The 18,472-nt window shown below is 42.4% G+C and overlaps 1 protein-coding gene across 1 annotated transcript in view; it reads right to left on the minus strand.

The window, feature by feature from the left end:
• slc7a8a (solute carrier family 7 member 8a) overlaps window positions 1–9,392 on the minus strand; it is a 42,343-nt gene extending 32,951 nt beyond the window's left edge. The window contains exon 1 of the mRNA XM_082977488.1: window positions 8,156–9,392. Coding sequence (XP_082833614.1) covers window positions 8,156–8,297 — 142 coding nt within the window. The 5' untranslated portion in view covers window positions 8,298–9,392. The remainder of the gene's footprint in view (window positions 1–8,155) is intronic.
• Between the last annotated feature and the right edge of the window lie 9,080 nt (window positions 9,393–18,472).

Here is an 18,472-nt window from a genome sequence, read left to right on the forward strand (position 1 = left end):
CTTCGCCCACCTCGCCCTCCTCACTCTCCTCACCCACCTCGCCCTCCTCGCCCACCTCACCCACCTCATCCACCTCACCCTCCTCGCCCACCTCACCCTCCTCGCACTCCTCGCCCTCCTCACCCACCTCGCCCTCCTCGCCCACCTCACCTTCCTCACCCTCCTCACCCACCTGAGTCTTCACCCACCTCACCCACCTCAGTCTTCACCCTCCTCACCCACCTCACCCTCCTCGCCTTCCTCACCCACCTCTCCCTCCTCGCCCACCTCACCTTCCTCACCCACCTGAGTCTTCAACCTCCTCACCCTCCTCGCCCACCTCACCCACCTCACTCTCCTCAGTCCTCACCCACCTGCTCCTTTCCTTCCCCTTTCATCCCAGTCCCACCCACCTCCCCCTCCTCGCCCTCCTCACCCTCCTCACCCACCTCAGTCTTCACCCTCCTCACCCACCTGAGTCTTCAACCTCCTCACCCTCCTCGCCCACCTCACCCACCTCACTCTCCTCAGTCCTCACCCACCTGCCCCTTTCCTTCCCCTTTCATCCCAGTCCCACCCACCTCACCCTTCTCAGTCCTCACCCACCAGCCCGTTTCCTTCCCCTTTCATCCCAGTCCAAAACACACCAACCTCCCCATAGAGATGATGATGATTTCCCCTACTGTCACCCTAACTATGTCTGAAATGACACCCATAGTGCACTACTTATACTGATATAGTGCACTACTTATACTGACATAGTGCACTACTTATAACCATATAGTGCACTACCATAAACGCTATAAATAGAAGCCATAGAGGCCTCACAGGCTACATAAGCTAAGCCAGCTCAGCTAATAAAACAGCAGTATCACCTCAGGAATCTTAGTTCCTCCAAATCTGCAAAAGTTCACTTCTGATCCCAGCTTTGCGTGGAGGAGGGGAGAGGGGGGGTTGGGCTGAAGAAGGGGGTGGAGGTGGACTGGAAGGAAAATAGGTGTACCTTAAGCTCATAAAGAACTCCCTCAGCCCACTTTGAGGAAACTCAGTGAAGCAGACAAAGAACAAAGGGAAGCGTTTGAACATGGCAGTTTGAGCTCAGTGATCTGAAGATCAGGCCTCTCATGTGAGGTAGGAGGAGAGATCAAGGTCATTTTCATTTGGCACCAAACGAACAGAAGAAAACAGGGAGGGGCACTGTCTGAACTTATCCAATAAGAAACGGTCCTTTTTGTATTACGTTACAAAACCTTTTGCTATTGTGTAAATTAAAAAAAAATAATAATAATATTTCACCTTTCTTTAACCAGCTAGGCCAGTTGAGAACAAGTTCTCAATTACAACTGCGACCTGGCCAAGATAAAGCAAAGCAGTGTGACAAAAACAACAACACAGAGTTACACATCAACAAACGTACAGTCAATAACACAAAAGAAAATTAAAAAAGAAAGATCTATGTGCAGTGTATGCAGATGTAGAAGAGTAGGGAGGTAGGCAATAAATAGGCCCTAGAGGCGAAAATAATTACAATTTAGCATTAATACTGGAGTGATATATGTGCAGATGTTGATGTGCAAGTAGAGATACTGGGGTGCAAAAGAGCAAGAGGGTAAGTAATAATATGGGGATGAGGTAGTTGGGTGTGCTATTTACAGATTGGCTGTGTACTGGTACAGTGATCGGTAAGATGCTCTGACAGCTGATGCTTAAAGTTAGAGAGGGAGATATAAGACTCCAGCTTCAGAGATTTTTGCAGTTCGTTCCAGTCATTGGCAGCAGAGAACTGGAAGGAGAGGCGGCCAAAGGAAGTGTTGGCTTTGGGGATGACCAGTGCAATATACCTGCTGGAGCGCGTGCTACGGGTGGGTGTTGCTATGGAGACCAGTGAGCTGAGATAAGGTGGGGCTTTACCTAGCAAAGACTTATAGATGACCTGGAGCCAGTGGGTTTGGCGATGGATATGTAGTCAGGGCCAGCCAATGAGAGCATAGAGGTCACAGTGGTGGGTAGTATATGGGGCTTTGGTGATAAAACGGATGGCACTGTGATAGACTACATCCAGTTTGCTGAGTAGAGTGTTGGGGGCTATTTTGTAAATGACATCGCCGAAGTCAAGGATCGGTAGGATAGTCAGTTTTACGAGGGTATGTTTGGCGGCATGAGTGAAGGAGGCTTTGTTGCGAAATAGGAAGCCAATTCTAGATTCAATTTTGCATTGAAGATGCTTAATGTGAGTCTGGAAGGAGAGTTTACAGTCTAACCAGACACCTAGGTATTTGTAGTTGTCCACATATTCTAGGTCAGAACCGTTTATTTGTCACGTGCGCCGAATACAACAGGTACAGAAAAATAAAAGATGATGACTAGACCGCAATCTGAAGATGCAAAAAATAGGACTCCTTATTATCATTACGTACCACTAGTTTCAGTGAAATGCTTACTTACAGGCTCTAACCAATAGTGCAAAAAAGGTATTAGGTGAACAATAGGTAAGTAAAGAAATAAAAACAACAGTAAAAAGACAGTGAAAAATAACAGTAGCGAGGCTACATACAGACACTGGTTAGTCGGGCTGATTGAGGTAGTATGTACATGTAGATATGGTTAAAGTGACGATGCATATATGATGAACAGAGAGTAGCAGTAGCGTAAAGTAGTGATGCAAGTCGGGCGGGAGGGTGCGGGCAGCAATCGGTTGAAGAGCATGCACTTAGTTTTACTCGCATTTAAAAGCAGTTGGAGGCCACGGAAGGAGTGTTGTATGGCGTTGAAGCTCGTTTGGAGGTTTGTTAGCACAATGTCCAAAGAAGGGCCAGATGTATACAGAATGGTGTCGTCTGCGTAGAGGTGGATCAGAGAATCACCAGCAGCAAGAGCGACGTCATTGATGTATACAGAGAAAAGAGTCGGCCCAAGAATTGAACCCTGTGGCACCCCCATAGAGACTGCCAGAGGCCCGGACAACAGGCCCTCCGATTTGACACACTGAACTCTATCAGAGAAGTAGTTGGTGAACCAGGCGAGGCAGTAATCATTTGAGAAACCAAGGCTATTGAGTCTGCCGATAAGAATGCGGTGATTGACAGAGTCGAAAGCCTTGGCCAGGTCGAAGAAGACGGCTGCACAGTACTGTCTTTTATCGATTGTGGTTATGATATCGTTTAGGACCTTGAGCGTGGCTGAGGTGCACCCATGACCAGCTCGGAAACTAGATTGCATAGAGGAGAAGGTACGGTGGGATTCGAAATGGTCGGTGATCTGTTTATTAACTTGGCTTTTGAAGATTTTAGAACGGCAGGGCAGGATGGATATAGGTCTATAACAGTTGATTGGACATAATTTTGAAATGAATGAATACGGCCCAGATGTGTTTGTAAATGAGTGACCGTATCAAGGACACTAGTTTAGGCAAGGTTGGTTCTGGTGATCAACCGCCACTATGGCTGAATGAATATGGATGGTCATAAACACTATCCTTTTAAACATTAATGATTGGGGGTTAAACTACGTGGATTTAACTAATAATTATATTTAAATGATGAAGAATCTATGGACCGAGAGGGAGCAATTCACTACTCTTGTCTCTTCATCTCTTCTGGAATATAAACAACAAAGGCTGTCCCAAGTCACCCTATTCTCTATACAGTTCACTACTTTTGACCAGGTCCCAAACGGTTCTGCTCAAAAGTAGTGCACTATGAAGGGAATAGGGTGCCATATGGGTTTTTGAATGCTTCTGTTCCAACGATGGAGAGTCTACTACTTACAGTGCCTTCGGAAAGTATTCGGACCCCTTGACTTTTTCCACATTTTGTTACATTACAGCCTTATTCTAAAATGGATGAAATAAATAAAAAATCCTCAGCATAAACAGAATACCCCATAATGACAAAGCAAAAACAAGTTGTTAGAAATGTTTACCAATTTATAAAAAATATTTTTTATTTATTATTTACATAAGTATTCAGACCCTTTGCTATGAGACTTGAAGTTGAGCTCAGGTGCATCCTGTTTCCATTGATCATCCTTGAGATGTTTCTACAACTTGATTGGAGTCCACCTGTGGTAAATTCAATTGATTGGACATGATTTGGAAAGGCACACACCTGTCTATATAGTCCCACAATTGACAGTGCAAAAACCAAGCCATGAGGTCGAAGGGTATGAAAACAATTCTGCAGCATTGAAGGTCCCTAAGAACACAGAATCTTCCATCATTCTTAAATGGAAGAAGTTTGGAACCATAAAGACTATTCCTGGAGATGACTGCCCCAAACTGAGAAATCGGGGGAGAAGTGCCTTGGTCAGGGAGGTGACCAAGAACCCAATGGTCACACTGACAGAGCTCTAGAGTTCCTCTGTGGAGATGACAGAACCTTCCAGAAGGACAACCATCTCTGCAGCACCACCAATCAGGCCTTTATGGTAGACTGGCCAGACGGAAGCCATTCCTCAGTAAAAGGCCCATGACAGCCCGCTTGGAGTTTGCCAAAAGGCACCTAAAGACTCTCAGACCATGAGAAACAAGATGGTCTGGTCTGATGAAACCAAGATTGAACTAAACCAAGATTGAACTCGTTGGCCTGAGTGTCAAGCGTCACGTCTGGAGGAAACCTGGCACCATCCCTACGGTGAAGCATGGTGTGGCAGCATCATGCTGTGGGGATGTTTTTCAGCGGCATGCACTGGGAGACTAGTAAGGATCGATGCAAAGATGAACGGAGCAAAGTACAGAGAAATCTTGATGAAAACCTGCTTCAGTGCGCTCAGGACCTCAGACTGGGATCACCTACCAACAGGACAACGACCCATAGCATACTGTCACGTTTTGACACTAGTAAGATGTCATTTTCTATAGTAGAGTAGGGCAGGGCGTGACAGAGGGCGTTTTTGATGGTTCTATGTTTTGTATTTCTATGTTTAAGTTCTAGTTTTTCTATTTCTATGTTGGGATTGTTTCGGGTTGATCTCTAATTGGAGGCAGCTGATCCTCATTGCCTCTGATTAGAGATCATATTTAAGTAGGGGTTTTTCTCTTCCTGTTTTGTGGGTTATCTTTTGAGTAGTGTGTTTTCCTCTCTGCGTCACGTTTTTTTGTTGTTGTGTGTTTTCAAGTATTTATGTGTATTGCATTCAGTTTCACATCTAATAAATATGTGGAACTACGAACACGCTGCATTTTGGTCCGCTCCTTCAAACAGCCGTGACACATACAGCCAAGACAACGCAGGAGTGGCTTCGGGACAAGTCTCTGAATGTCCTTGAGTGGTCCAGCCAGAGCCCGGACATGAACCCGATCGAACATTTCTGGAGAGACCTGAAAATAGCTGTGCAGCAATGCTCCCCATCCAACCTGTGTCACGGTTGTCCAAAGGATCGGACCTAAGTGCAGCGTGTTTATAGTTGCACATATTTATTATTATCGTGAAACTTTGCAATACACCAAATACTTGAAACAACAAAACCATGACGCAGAGAGAATATACACTACTCACAAATTATAATCACCCACAAAACCCAGGAAGAAAAACCCCTACTTAAATATGATCTCCAATCAGAGGTAACGAGGACCAGCTGCCTCCAATTGGAGATCAACCCAAAAAAACAACATAGAAATAGAAAAACTAGAACTTAAACATAGAAATAGAAAAACACAAAACACCCCCTGTCACGCCCTGACCTACTCTACCATAGAAAATCAAATCTTACTATGGTCAGGACGTGACAACCTGACAGAGCTTGAGATGATTTGCAGAGAAGAATGGGAGAAACTCCCCAAATACAGGTGTGCCAAGCTTGTAGCGTCATACCCAAAAAGACTCGAGGCTGTACTGAGTAAAGGGTCTGAATGCTTACAGTACCAGTCAAAGGTTTGGACCCACCTACTTATTCAAGGGTTTTTCTTTATTTTTACTATTTTCTACATTGTAGAATGATAGTGAAGACATCAAAACTATGAAATTACACATGGAATCATGTAGTAACCAAAAAAGTGTTAAACAAATCTTTTTTTTTTTTTTATATATTTGAGATTCTTCAAAGTAGCCACCCTTTCTCCTTGATGACAGCTTTGCACACTCTTGGCATTCTCTCAACCAGCTTCATGAGATAGTCACCTGGAATGCATTTCAATTAACAGGTGTGCCTTGTTATAAGTTAATTTGTGGAATTTCTTTCCTTCTTAATGCGTTTGAGCCAATCAGTTGTGTTGTGACAAGGTAGGGGTGGTATACAGAAGATAGCCCTATTTGGTAAAAGACCAAGTCCATATTATGGCAAGAACAGCTCAAATAAGCAAAGAGAAATGACAGTCCATCATTACTTTAAGATATGAAGGTCAGTCAAAATGTCAAGAACTTTGAAAGTTTCTTCAAGTGCAGTTGCAAAAACCATCATGCTCTATGATGAAACGGTCTCTCCTGAGGACCGCCACAGGAAAGGAAGCTCTGCTGCAGAGGATAAATTCATTAGAGTTAACAGCCTCAGAAATTGTTGCCCAAGTAAATACTTCACAAAGTTCAAGTAACAGACACATCTCAACATCAACTGTTCAGAGGGGACTGCGTGAAACAGGCCTTCATGGTCGAATTGCTGCAAAGAAACCACTACTAAAGGACACCAATAAGAAGAAGAGACTTGCTTGGGCCAAGAAACACGAGCAATGGACATTAGACAGGTGGAAATCTGTCCTTTGGTCTGATGAGTCCAAATGTGAGATTTTTAGTTCCAACCGGCGTGTCTTTGTGAGATGCAGAGTAGGTGAATGGATGATCTCTGTATTTGTGGTTCCCACTGTGAAGCATGGAGGAGGAGGTGTGATGGTGTAGCGGTGCTATGCTGGTGACACTGTCAGCGATTCATTTCGAATTCAAGGCACACTTAACCAGCATGGCTACCACAGCATTCTGCAGCGATACGACATCCCATCTGGTTTGCACATTTGATTTTCAACAGGACAATGACCCAAAACACGTCCTCCAGGCTGTGTAAGGGATATTTGACCAAGAAGGAGAGTGATGGAGTGCTGCATCAGATGACCTGGCCTCCACAATCACCCGACCTCAACCCAATTGAGATGGTTTGGGATGAGTTGGACCCCAGAGTGAAGGAAATGCAGCCAACAAGTGCTCAGCATATGTGGGAACTCCTTCAAGACTGTTGGAAAAGCATTCCAGGTGAAGCTGGTTGAGAGAATGCCAAGAGTGTGCAAAGCTGTCATCAGGGAGAAAGGGTGGCTACTTTGAAGAATCTAAAATATAAAAAAAACATTTTCATTTGTTTAACACTTTTTTGGTTACTACATGATTCCATATGTGTTATTTCATAGTGTTGATGTCTTCACTAGTATTCTACAATGTAGTAAATAGTAAAAATAAAGGAAACCCCTTGAATGAGTAGGTGTGTCCAAACTGTTGCCTGTACTGTATGTAAATGTAATATTTCCGTTTTTTTTATTTCATTTTTTTTTATAAATTAGCAAACATTTCAAAAATACGGTGTCATTATGGGGTATTGTGTGTAGATTGATGAGGAAAATATGTTAAATACATTTTAGAATGAGGCTGTAACCTAACAAAATGTGGAAAAAGTCAAGGGGTCTGAATACTTTCCGAAGGCACTGTAGCTCTGGTGATCAGATTTAGTGATCAGATTTAGAAATTATACGTAGCGTAGTTCGCTGGTTAGTTCTGTTTTCCAATTCTACTGGTAACGTGGGTGTAAATAACTTGTATTTACAAAAAATGTCAGTTCAGTCATCTTAATTTACAGTAACGATGGGGATAACGTCATGACAGTTTCGGTTTGCGCTGAAGATCAAAGAGATTGTGAAACCACCTCACAGAGAGATAAAGAATGACTGTTAACTGCTGAAGTGATGCAATAGGCATCAATGATAATTAGCCTTCATTAGAAGCTTAAAAACCCACATTATAAGTTGAAAGTGATCAATAACAAGTAATAGAGTTGGTGACCTTACGCTACTTAACCCAAACCTTGTTCTAGTCTGTGAACGTACTATATAAACCTGACTGCATACCAACTCTCAGCAAACCTGAGCAGCAGTGGTCAGTTACATTTTCTACCAGGCCTATTCATAATTCACACACAATCAAACCTTTGCAAATATACATCCACATTTGGACATGATCTATACCCATTTCTTTTTTTAACTTACCAACAATAATTCCGCAAGCGCTCACAAGACCGATCTCTTTCTTCAGAGCCACCCCTCCTTCTCCTGACCCTTTCCCGGACTCGGCGACAGCATCCCCGCCAGACGCCGCTGAACATCCTCGTTGCCTTGGTCCGTCCGTCATTTTGCTGATAAGAGTTGTTCAGTTCTCGTTGACACTTGCTGCTGCAGCGGTGCCTGTGGTCGCTCTCAGTTGACAGCCAATGAGCGTTTGGACGCAGGGGCTCAATTTGCGCTTTGGTAAGACAGCACAACACACTTCACCCAAAGTTGTCGAAGATGATCAGATACAACTTATTTTGACTTGTTGCTGTATACAGGTATAGCTATTCAACCCGTAACAAATCGAATGGAGATTTCAGATGTTATGGGCACCGCACTACACAAATGGTTAATTTATATACAAAAAGTCAGTGAACTTACACTTTATGTAAAATTTGTTTTTAGCCCTGTATCATCATCATGTTTCTGTTGTCCAGAATACCAACGTATTTGTTGTAAAATAAAAAAACAAATGCCTAGTTTGCGCTGCGGGAAACCACAACAAAACATTAGATGATATAGCTTTCTATCTCGTTTGACCGGTAATGCGACTAGCACATTTGTGATTTCATTGTGCTATAATATATTTTCACTGTTTGACGTCTTATTGAAAATGTCTAAGCAAACAAGTAACACGTATTCAATAGTACATTTAGTGAACAAGAATTGCGTATTCCAGTGACATACTGCGAAAGAAACCTCCTGTGACAAAACAATAGCTTTCACTGCTTCCTTGTTTCCAGGCAAGAGCTCGAGAGACCCGACAAAAGCATCCTTTTTTTTTAACTCACAAACAAAAGTGGTTGAAAAACACACGGCTGTGTCTTCCCACCCCAAAATCGACCCTCAATAAAAAATGTCCTTTCTGGTCTTCAGACAAGAGCTGTATCCTTGCCGCATTGGTTTGACTCAGCAGTGAACAAGATATTGGGTAAATATACATATCCCTTCATATGAGTACAGTAGGACCGCCCCTTTACCGCACAAGCCCGCTCCTCTTCTCTCCACCACTATTGCCTGAGCTTGTTTTCTTCCTTCAGTTCAGCCTGTTCCATATACCCAAACCCTCCTCCCCCATATTCAAGCGATCAGCTGTTCCTCGACCCACCTCTGCTCCATACAGTACACCACCATATCCCCCCCCAAAACACAAAGCAAACGTAGTGGAGTACTACACTGTCTCTCCCTCCACCTTTCTCTCCCTCTCACTCATAATATTATTCAAGGTGCAACCTGAGTCTAAGTGTAGGATGTTCACTTGCACCTCTTGTGGAGAGTGAATTTCTGACTTCAGGGTGATGAAATTCCACTTTGACCTTGTTGTCATTGCGCACACAGACTACACACACCATGCACACGCAGACACACAACACACCTTGCACACTGTGAATGCATGTAATGATCGTCTGACAGAGGGGACCAAGATGCAGCGTGGTAAGTGGTCATAATTTATTATAATGAAACACTTTAAATAAAACAAGAAAACAAAAGCCAACAGTTCTGCCAGGTGAAACACATAAGACAGAAAACAACTACCCACAAAACCCCAAAGGAAAACAGGCTGCCTAAGTATGGCTCCCAATCAGCGACAACGATGTACAGCTGTCCCCGATTGAGAGCCATACCAGGCCAAAACAAAGAAATACAAAAACAGAAAAAAGGACATAGAATGCCCACCCTAGTCACACCCTGGCCTAACCAAAATAGAGAATAAAACCCTCTCTATGGCCAGGGCGTGACAATGCATTTAATATGTTTCCAGCAGGTCTCTTGGGTGTGGCTGACATGCTGTTCTTTGTATCCTTGTTTAGATGCTGTGTGTGTGTGTGTTCGTGTGTCAGACCTGGGCAGAAAATAGTTGTCTTTTTCAGTTTATTTGAAAATACCAACTTTTCAAATTCTCGAGGTAGTCTAATATAGTTTAAATACAGGGCTACCGCACACAGGGCTGTCACAGGCAACCCTGAAGCTACGGCTGATGACAGGAACAAGTATAAGAAGTGGAAATATATATATTTATTTGATGGCTGCCAAATATTTTATGAAGAACCAAAAACTACAACAGTCAGTTGAATTATTCTAAATATATGATCATAAGCACATGGTTTTGAGGGCTTTATAAGATGTGAATCTTAATATAGCCTATAGCCTAGAATTGAATACATGAGGGACATGGAATCCCCTCGACATTAGAGTAGACCATTTATGTAGCTTTAAAATGACTGACATGTATTTTCATAATGAGTGAGACATAAGGTAATACAGTAACACTTGACATAAAGTTCTTATACTGTACATGTGTAGTAACTTTGTGATTATTACAATAGCAACATTGTAGTTATAGAGGACTTTATAATTGCGCAATAATGGAGTTATTACATAACTGGATTAAGGAACTGTCACTATTCCTATTGTGTACAGTAGTAACAAAAACGCTCCGCTCATTGTTATGCAATTAAAATGCAATTTCCAAAGTATCATGTAACAACATGCTAATAAAACGTTGGTCCAAAAGTAATTACAGTTTTATTTCAGGCACAATAACAGTTTAATGTTTTTTATTTATGAATTGTTTTATTGAACCTTTATTTAACTAGGCAAGTCAGTTGCCTACCAAAAGGCAAAAGGCCTCCTGCGGGGACAGGGACCTGGGATAATTTATTTTTATTTTTTATTGATACTGAGAATGCTAACAGTACCAAAATATGGCTATTAAGCTAATTTATTTTGAAACAAAAGTATATACATGGTTATGGGCTTAAAAAAAGACACCGGTACCACGTCAGATATAGAGTTGACACTTATTCCATTTTGAGTTTGCATCCCAATATTTCACTTTATATACATCACAGAAGACTGAGATATAACAAGACTGTTTGACATAGAAACACCACATTTTCATCAAGTTTTTATGAATGACATTCCACCCATGAGGCAAAGAGGACGCTTTTGATCAGTGACTGCAGGAAAGGGCTACCAAGTCACATAATAACTTGCATGGACTCACTCTGTGTGCAAAAATAGTGTTGAACATGATTTTTGAATGCTACCTCATCTCTGTACCCCCACACATACAATTATCTGCAAGGTCCCTCAGACGAGCAGTGAATTTCAAACACAGATTCAATCACAAAGACCAGGGAGGTTTTCCAATGCCTTGCAAAGAAGGGCACCTATTGGTAGTTGGGTGAAAAAAAAACAGACATTGAATATCCCTTTGAGCGTGGTGAAGTTATGAATTACACTTTGGATGATGTATCAATACACCCAGTCACTACAACGATAAAAGCGTCCTTCCTTACTCAGTTGCCGGAGAGGAAGGAAACCGCTCAGGCATTTCACCATGAGGCCAATGGTGTCTTTAAAACAGTTGCAGAGTTAAATGGCTGTGATAGGAGAAAACTCAGGATGGCTCAACAACATTGTAGTTACTCCACAATACTAACCTAATTGATAGAGTGAAAAGAAGAAAGCCTGTACCGAATACAACTATTTTAAAACATGCATCCTGTTTGCAACAAGGCACTAAAGAAGCTCGGCCAAAAAATGTGTCAAAGCAATTCACTTTTTGTCCTGAATACAAGTGTTATGTTTGGGGCAAATCCAATACAACACATTACTGAATACCACTCTCCATATTTTCAAGCATAGTGGTGGCTGCATAATGTTATGGATATGCTTGTAATTGTTAAGGACTGGGGAGTTTTTCCAGGATCAAAAATAAACTGAATGGAGCTAAGCGACGGCAAAATCCTAGAGGAAAACCTGGTTCAGCCTGCTTTCCACCAGACACTGGGAGATGAATTCACCTTTCAGCAGGATAACAACTTAAAACAGCAAGGCCACTGGAGTTGCTTACCAGGAAGACAGTGAATGTTCCTGAGTGGCCGAGTTACAGTTGTGACTTACATCTGCTTGAAAATATATGTCAGTGGTTGTCTAGCAATAATCAACAACCAATTTGACAGAGCTTGAAGAATTTAGAAAATAATAATGGGCAAATGTTGCACAATCCAGGTGTGGAAAGCTCGTAGAGACATAACCAGACAGATTCACTGCTGTAATTGCTGTTAAAGGTGCTGCTACCAAGTATTGACTCAGGGGTGTGAATAATTATGTAAATAAGATATTTCTGTATTTCATTTTCAATAAATGTTTTTTAAAACATGTCTTCACTTTTTCATTATGGGATATTGTGTGTAGATGGGTGAGAAAATAAAAATCTATTTAATCCATTTTGAATTCAGGCTGGAACACAACAAAATGTGGAATAAGTCAAGGGGTGCGGTCACTGTAAATAAGACCTACTACACTCTAAAAAATGCTGGGTTGTTTGGAAGACCCAACTGCTGAGTTGCAGACATTGGGTCACTTAGTTGGTTTGTTTTCTTAAAATATAGCAAGGTTGAGTTGTTCATCCTGGGTCATTGATGAGTAAATGTCATTCCGGTTCATCTGTTCTGTTGCATTGTCATCACATGTTAAGGTTGAATGAGGCTTTAATGAGGCTTACACAAGTGTATGGATTCCTCAAGAGCCTATGCATATCCCAAATGTAGGGAAAGTTACCACTTTGTTACAATATGTAAATAATATTGTTATGAACTTTATATTAAACATGTAATGTGCAAAAATATTAATGGAAAATAGAAGATTGCAATGTACAATCTTAACATGAGCAGCAATGACATTAACTCTCACAAGTGGCCAAAAATAACTATCTGAAAGCCACAGTCCTAATAAACCAAGCCTCTTGAAAATAACCTGTGGATTATATTTAAAAATACCCAGCTTCTGGATCAACCCAGTATGAAAGTTAATAAAGGCCCAACTGATGGTTAATAACCCAGCATGTGATCTGTCCAATATTTACCCAGCGCTGAGTTACCAAATAACCCACATTGTTTTTAACTGAACATTTTTTTTACTTCTGTTCCTCATCCCACTCAACATAGACCAGGCATGCCAAATGGCACCCTATTCCCTATATAGTGCACTACTTTTGACCAGGGCCCATAAGGAATAGGGTGCCATTTGGGACACAGCCTCGCTGAAGGCTATTTTAAGAAATCATTAGTCCAGGTTATGCAACTTGTTCTTTGTTCTGAGTGCTTAGAGCTCTAGTGATGAAAGGATTAAATGTGATTCTGATGTTTCAGTTTGTTTCAACACTTTATGCGAGGGTGAGGAGCTAAACCTGCTCTGCTTGTTTAAGTTAGTACGACATGTTTAGTTTATTAGGATCCCCATTAGCTACCGCACATGCAGCAGATACACTTCCTTGGGGTCCACATAAAATGTACAAATACATGACAAAGTACAGAACAGTAATAGACAAGAACTACATAAGATATTACATTACATTCTAAATTAAAATGTTAATAAGGGATATGTAGGAAAGACACCAAGAGACAAAAATACTATTTACACACGATTCATATACATCTTCATATTCTTATGTACAGTACAGTTAAGTAGATATTTAGAAAGAGGAGAGGCGTTGAGGATACAATAGTTTTTTATCTGTTTTTTAAAGCTTTGTTTTGTTGCCAGAGTAACCTCTGGTGGCAGAGCATTCCATGATGACATGGTTCTACACATAACTGAGCGACTCATTAAATCTGTTTTTGTATTGGTTACCGTGAAGAAACACATAGTGGTATGGCTGGTGGGGTATGTATGTCTGTTTGAAGTGTATGCAAATAGATAAGACAAGTGGTTAGGCATTTTCAACAGACAAATGTTTCTTAAAAAGACAGGAAGAGAAGTAGTCCATTTCTCCTCTACCCTCTACCATGAAAGACTATGATGCATGTTGTTGATGTTAGTTCTGTGTGTGCAGTTAAGGGCAAGGCGTGCTGCTTTGTTTTGGTACAGTTGCAGCTTAGCCAGGTCTGTCTTTTCTGCACCTGAATACATTATCGGACAGGCATCAAGATTTGAGAAGATCAAAGACTGAACAACTAGTACAGTTGATCTTTGTGTCAAAAACAAAGAACATCTTGTTTTTATAACAGACATACCTCTCCCCATCTTCACAACAACTTTGTCAGTATGACTGGACCATGATAACTGACCATCCAATGTTCCTCCTAGGACCTCAGCTTCTTCAACTTGTTTTGTCAATAACAAATTATGATCAATAACATCAAAGGCTGCACTGAAATCGAACAATACAGCTCCAACTATAATCTTATTATCCATTTCTTTTAGCCAATCATCAGTCATCTGAGTGAGTGCAGTTAAAGTCCCCTTCTGTATATGCATGCTGAAGGTCAGTAGTTAACTTGTTTTAAAAAAAATATAATTGTATTTGTTCAAAGTTAAACAGAATTCACTCCATCAATTTACTAAAAAGCATTTAGCTGATAGAGCCAGCTTTACTATTTTTAGGCTGTGGACTTACTTTAGCGTCCTTCCACGCCTGTGGACACACACTCATTTAGGCTTTGGTTAAAGACATGGCAAATACGGGTGGCAATACTGTTTCCCATCTAGGTTGTCTATACCTGGTGGCTTACCATTATTGATGGATAAGAACTGTTTTTCCACCTCTTCCACACAAACTCGACCAAATTCAAAACGGAAATCCTTCTCTTTCATTATTAGATCTTCATTACACACATACGATGTCATTTCACTTCTGTTTGCCCACTTTACCGGTGAAATAGTCAATGAAATGATTGCCTATATCAAAAGGTTTCGTTATAAGTGACTCATCAACTTCATTAAACGATGGAGAGGAATTCGGTTTTCATCCCATAATACCATTTAAGGTGCTCCAAAGTTTTTTTGTATGTTATCTTGTTTTAGTAATATAATTTCAGTTTAGTCACATTTCTCAATTAATACAAATCAGACCAACATACATTTTTTTACATCTTCAACAATAGAGTCCTGGTATACTGTCACGTCTACCCCTCTCCGGCGCTCAACGTTGACCATCATTACGCACACCTAGCACCATCGTTACGCGCACCTGCACCTCATGAGACTCACCTGAACTCCATCACTTCACTGATTACCTCCCCTAAGTCTGTCACTATGTTCATTCCCCAGGCAGTATTGGTTATGTGTTTCCTGTCCAAACACTACTCTTGATTTGTAACGTTCCATGTTTCTTGTATTATTAAAACTCACCCCCTGCACCTGCTTCTTGACTCCCAGCGTCTCTGTTACAGAATACTGCCTCAACAAATGGAAGCAGCAGGGAATCAGGACATCTCCCAGACGGTCAACGAACAGGGATACCTACTTTGTCAGCACCACGACCAGCTGGCACAACTGGGGACGACTATGGAGGAGGTCCTTCGCATTCTTCGACATCTCGAACACAGCGAGAGACGTTGCCTTCAACTATCGGAGGATACTCTACCACCATTCGACCCAGCGAGCCAGCACACCAGTCCATTCAGCAGTCCATGTCAGTGATGTCTGTTCGTCCCTCCCGGACAAATATGATGGAACTCCATCTAAATGCCGTAGCTTTCTACTCCAGTGCTCCCTCTATTTTGCGCACCAGATGGGAGCTCCCACCCCCGAGAGGTCCAAAGTTGCCATGGTTATTTCTCTGCTGACTGGGCGGGCTCTGTTCAGAGGTATTTTCGATCATCCACTGGAGGGCAGAGAGGGCAGTGAGCACCTATTCCAACTACGGCAGGATGACCAGACCGCTGCCGAGCACGCGCTCACCTTCCAGACAGTAGCAGCATCCAGGGGTTGGAATGAGCCGGCGCTCCGTACGCTATTCAGAAGAGGACTGTGCGAGGAGGTCCAGACAGAACTGGCATGTCGAGACGATAACCTCTCCTTGGACACACTCATTGCAATGGCCATCCATCTGGATGACCTACTTCGGGAGCGTCGGTACCCTCATCGCTTCTCTCCCTCCCTCAGTGACCCCTCTGTATTAGAGCCTGAACCCATGGAGTTAAGGGTCACACGACCCCTGCAGCTGGGACTCTGTCCCTATTGTGGTCAAGGGGGGGTACCAGCTTCAGCAGTGTCTGGTACGTCCCAATTCGGGATCCACGAGAGCAGAGGGACGGTCACGTTATCTTCCACCTCCTGGGGCAGGTGTGAGTATCCCATCTTCATCATTTTCTGCCAAACCCTTTTCAGTGTCGATCACACTAGCTGGCTGTCCCTTATGTACTGTTTCTACAGTGCTAGTGGATTCCGGTGCCACGGGGAACTTTATTGACCAGACCCTTGCCTCCTCTCTGAACATCACCTCATAACCGTTCTCCTCTCCGTTTACGGTTCAAGCCCTTGGTAATCGGCTACTAGGATCCGGAACCATCACACATCACCACACCACTCACCCTCACCGTGGAGTCCATTCATAAGGAAAACATTCCATTCTTCATCATTAGTGCACCAGCTCACAAGATCATCCTCGGCCTCCCATGGCTCCAACGCCATAACCTGACCGTCTTATGGTCGAGGATGAGAATCACGGACTGGTCACCCCAATGCCGGACGACCTGATTTCCCCTCCCCTTTCGAGTCGTAGCCCCTGTGGTCTGGGACGTAGATGTGGACATTCGCCAGGCTCTGGAGAGGGAACCTGCACCCACTACCTGTCCTTCTGAGCGCATCTACGTTCCCATGGGGATAAGGGATCGGTTACTAACACGGTTACTATACACTCTAGTTGGTTGAGTGATAACGTTAGTCATGTTACAGGCATTAGTCACAGTAAGAAGCTTCCTCTTGAGAGGACAACCAGATGATAACCAATCAATGTTCAGGTCACCAAGAAAATATATTTCTCTGTTAGCATCAGAGATCTTATCTAACATCACACACATATTCTCCAGATACTGACAGTTTGCACTTGGTGGCCTATGGCATCAGATAAGGCAGGTGAACACAGCACTTCTACTTCATTTGTCATGAGATCCTCTCTGAGCTTTACAGGAATATGGCTCTGAATATATACAGCAACACTTGCCATGTAGACATTCCTGTCTTTTCTATAGAAGTTATATCTTTGTATTCTTACTACTGTATCATCAAAGGTGCTATCTAAGTTAGTCTCAGAAATGGCTAATATATTAATATTTAAGATTAGCAAATTACTAATCTCATGAACTTTGTTTGAGGCTACATATATTTATGTCAGCTAACTTCAACCCTTTCCTGGGCAGCTTATATAAGACGGAACTCTTAATGATAATAATCTCATGTAGATACATAGAAAGTAAACATGCACACATTAACATGCTACCCTGTTACACCCTGGAGTGCTTAAGATTTTCTTTCTTTTGATTCAAGAATGTTCAACAGTCATCAGAAATGACGAGAATCTCTTTTTGTTGCTCCGAAATCAGTTACGATTGTCAGTAATTCAGCAATACAGTATATTTCCTTATTTTAATGCACTTACAGTAACGTGCTCTGGATGAGAGTGTCTGCCAATGATAACATTGTTTCTCTTTTGAATAATAGCATCCTCTGATAAAACCTGATAACACTTGATCAGGTTTAAAAATAAATTGCAATGATTGATTAAATGCATCTGACGGGAACTGTCTTTGCTTTGAGTGGCACATGACTTTTATAAGTGGTTGTCACGGCTGTTCGAAGGAGCGGACCAAGATGCAGCGTTTTCGTAGTTCCACATATTTATTAAAAGTGAAACTGAATGCAATACACTAATAACTTGAAAATATGAAAACAACAAACTGTGACGCAGAGAGGACAACACACTACTCAAAAGACAATAACCCACAAACCACAATGAGGAAAGACCCCTACTTAAATATGATCTCTAATCAGAGGCAAATGAGGATCAGCTGCCTCTAATTAGAGATCAACCCCAAACAATCCAACATAGAAATAGAAAACTAGAATTTAAACATTGAACTAGAAAACATAGATCAGCCCAAAAACACCCCCTGTCACACCCTGCCCTACACTACTATAGAAAATTACATCTTACTAGGGTCAGGACATGACAGTACCACCCCCACAAAGGTGCAGACTCCGAATGCAAACAAAACCCCAAGAAAGCAACCACAAAAACACAAAGGGAGGGTAGGGTGGGTGACTAATGTCTATGGCGGCGGCTCTGGTTCCGGGCGTAGTACCCCCACCACCTGCTGATCCCCCCGCTTCTGTATGTCCGGAGGAACCAGACCATGGATCATCGCCGGAGGTTTCGGACCACCAACTGCCGCTGAAGACTCTGGGCTAAAGGCCGCCGCTGAAGACACTGGGCTGCAGACCGCCACTGGAGGCTCTGGGTTGCGG

Source organism: Salmo salar, chromosome 07, assembly GCF_965601325.2.
Source record: "Salmo salar chromosome 07, fSalSal1, whole genome shotgun sequence".
NCBI classification, from domain to species: Eukaryota; Metazoa; Chordata; class Actinopteri; order Salmoniformes; family Salmonidae; genus Salmo; species Salmo salar.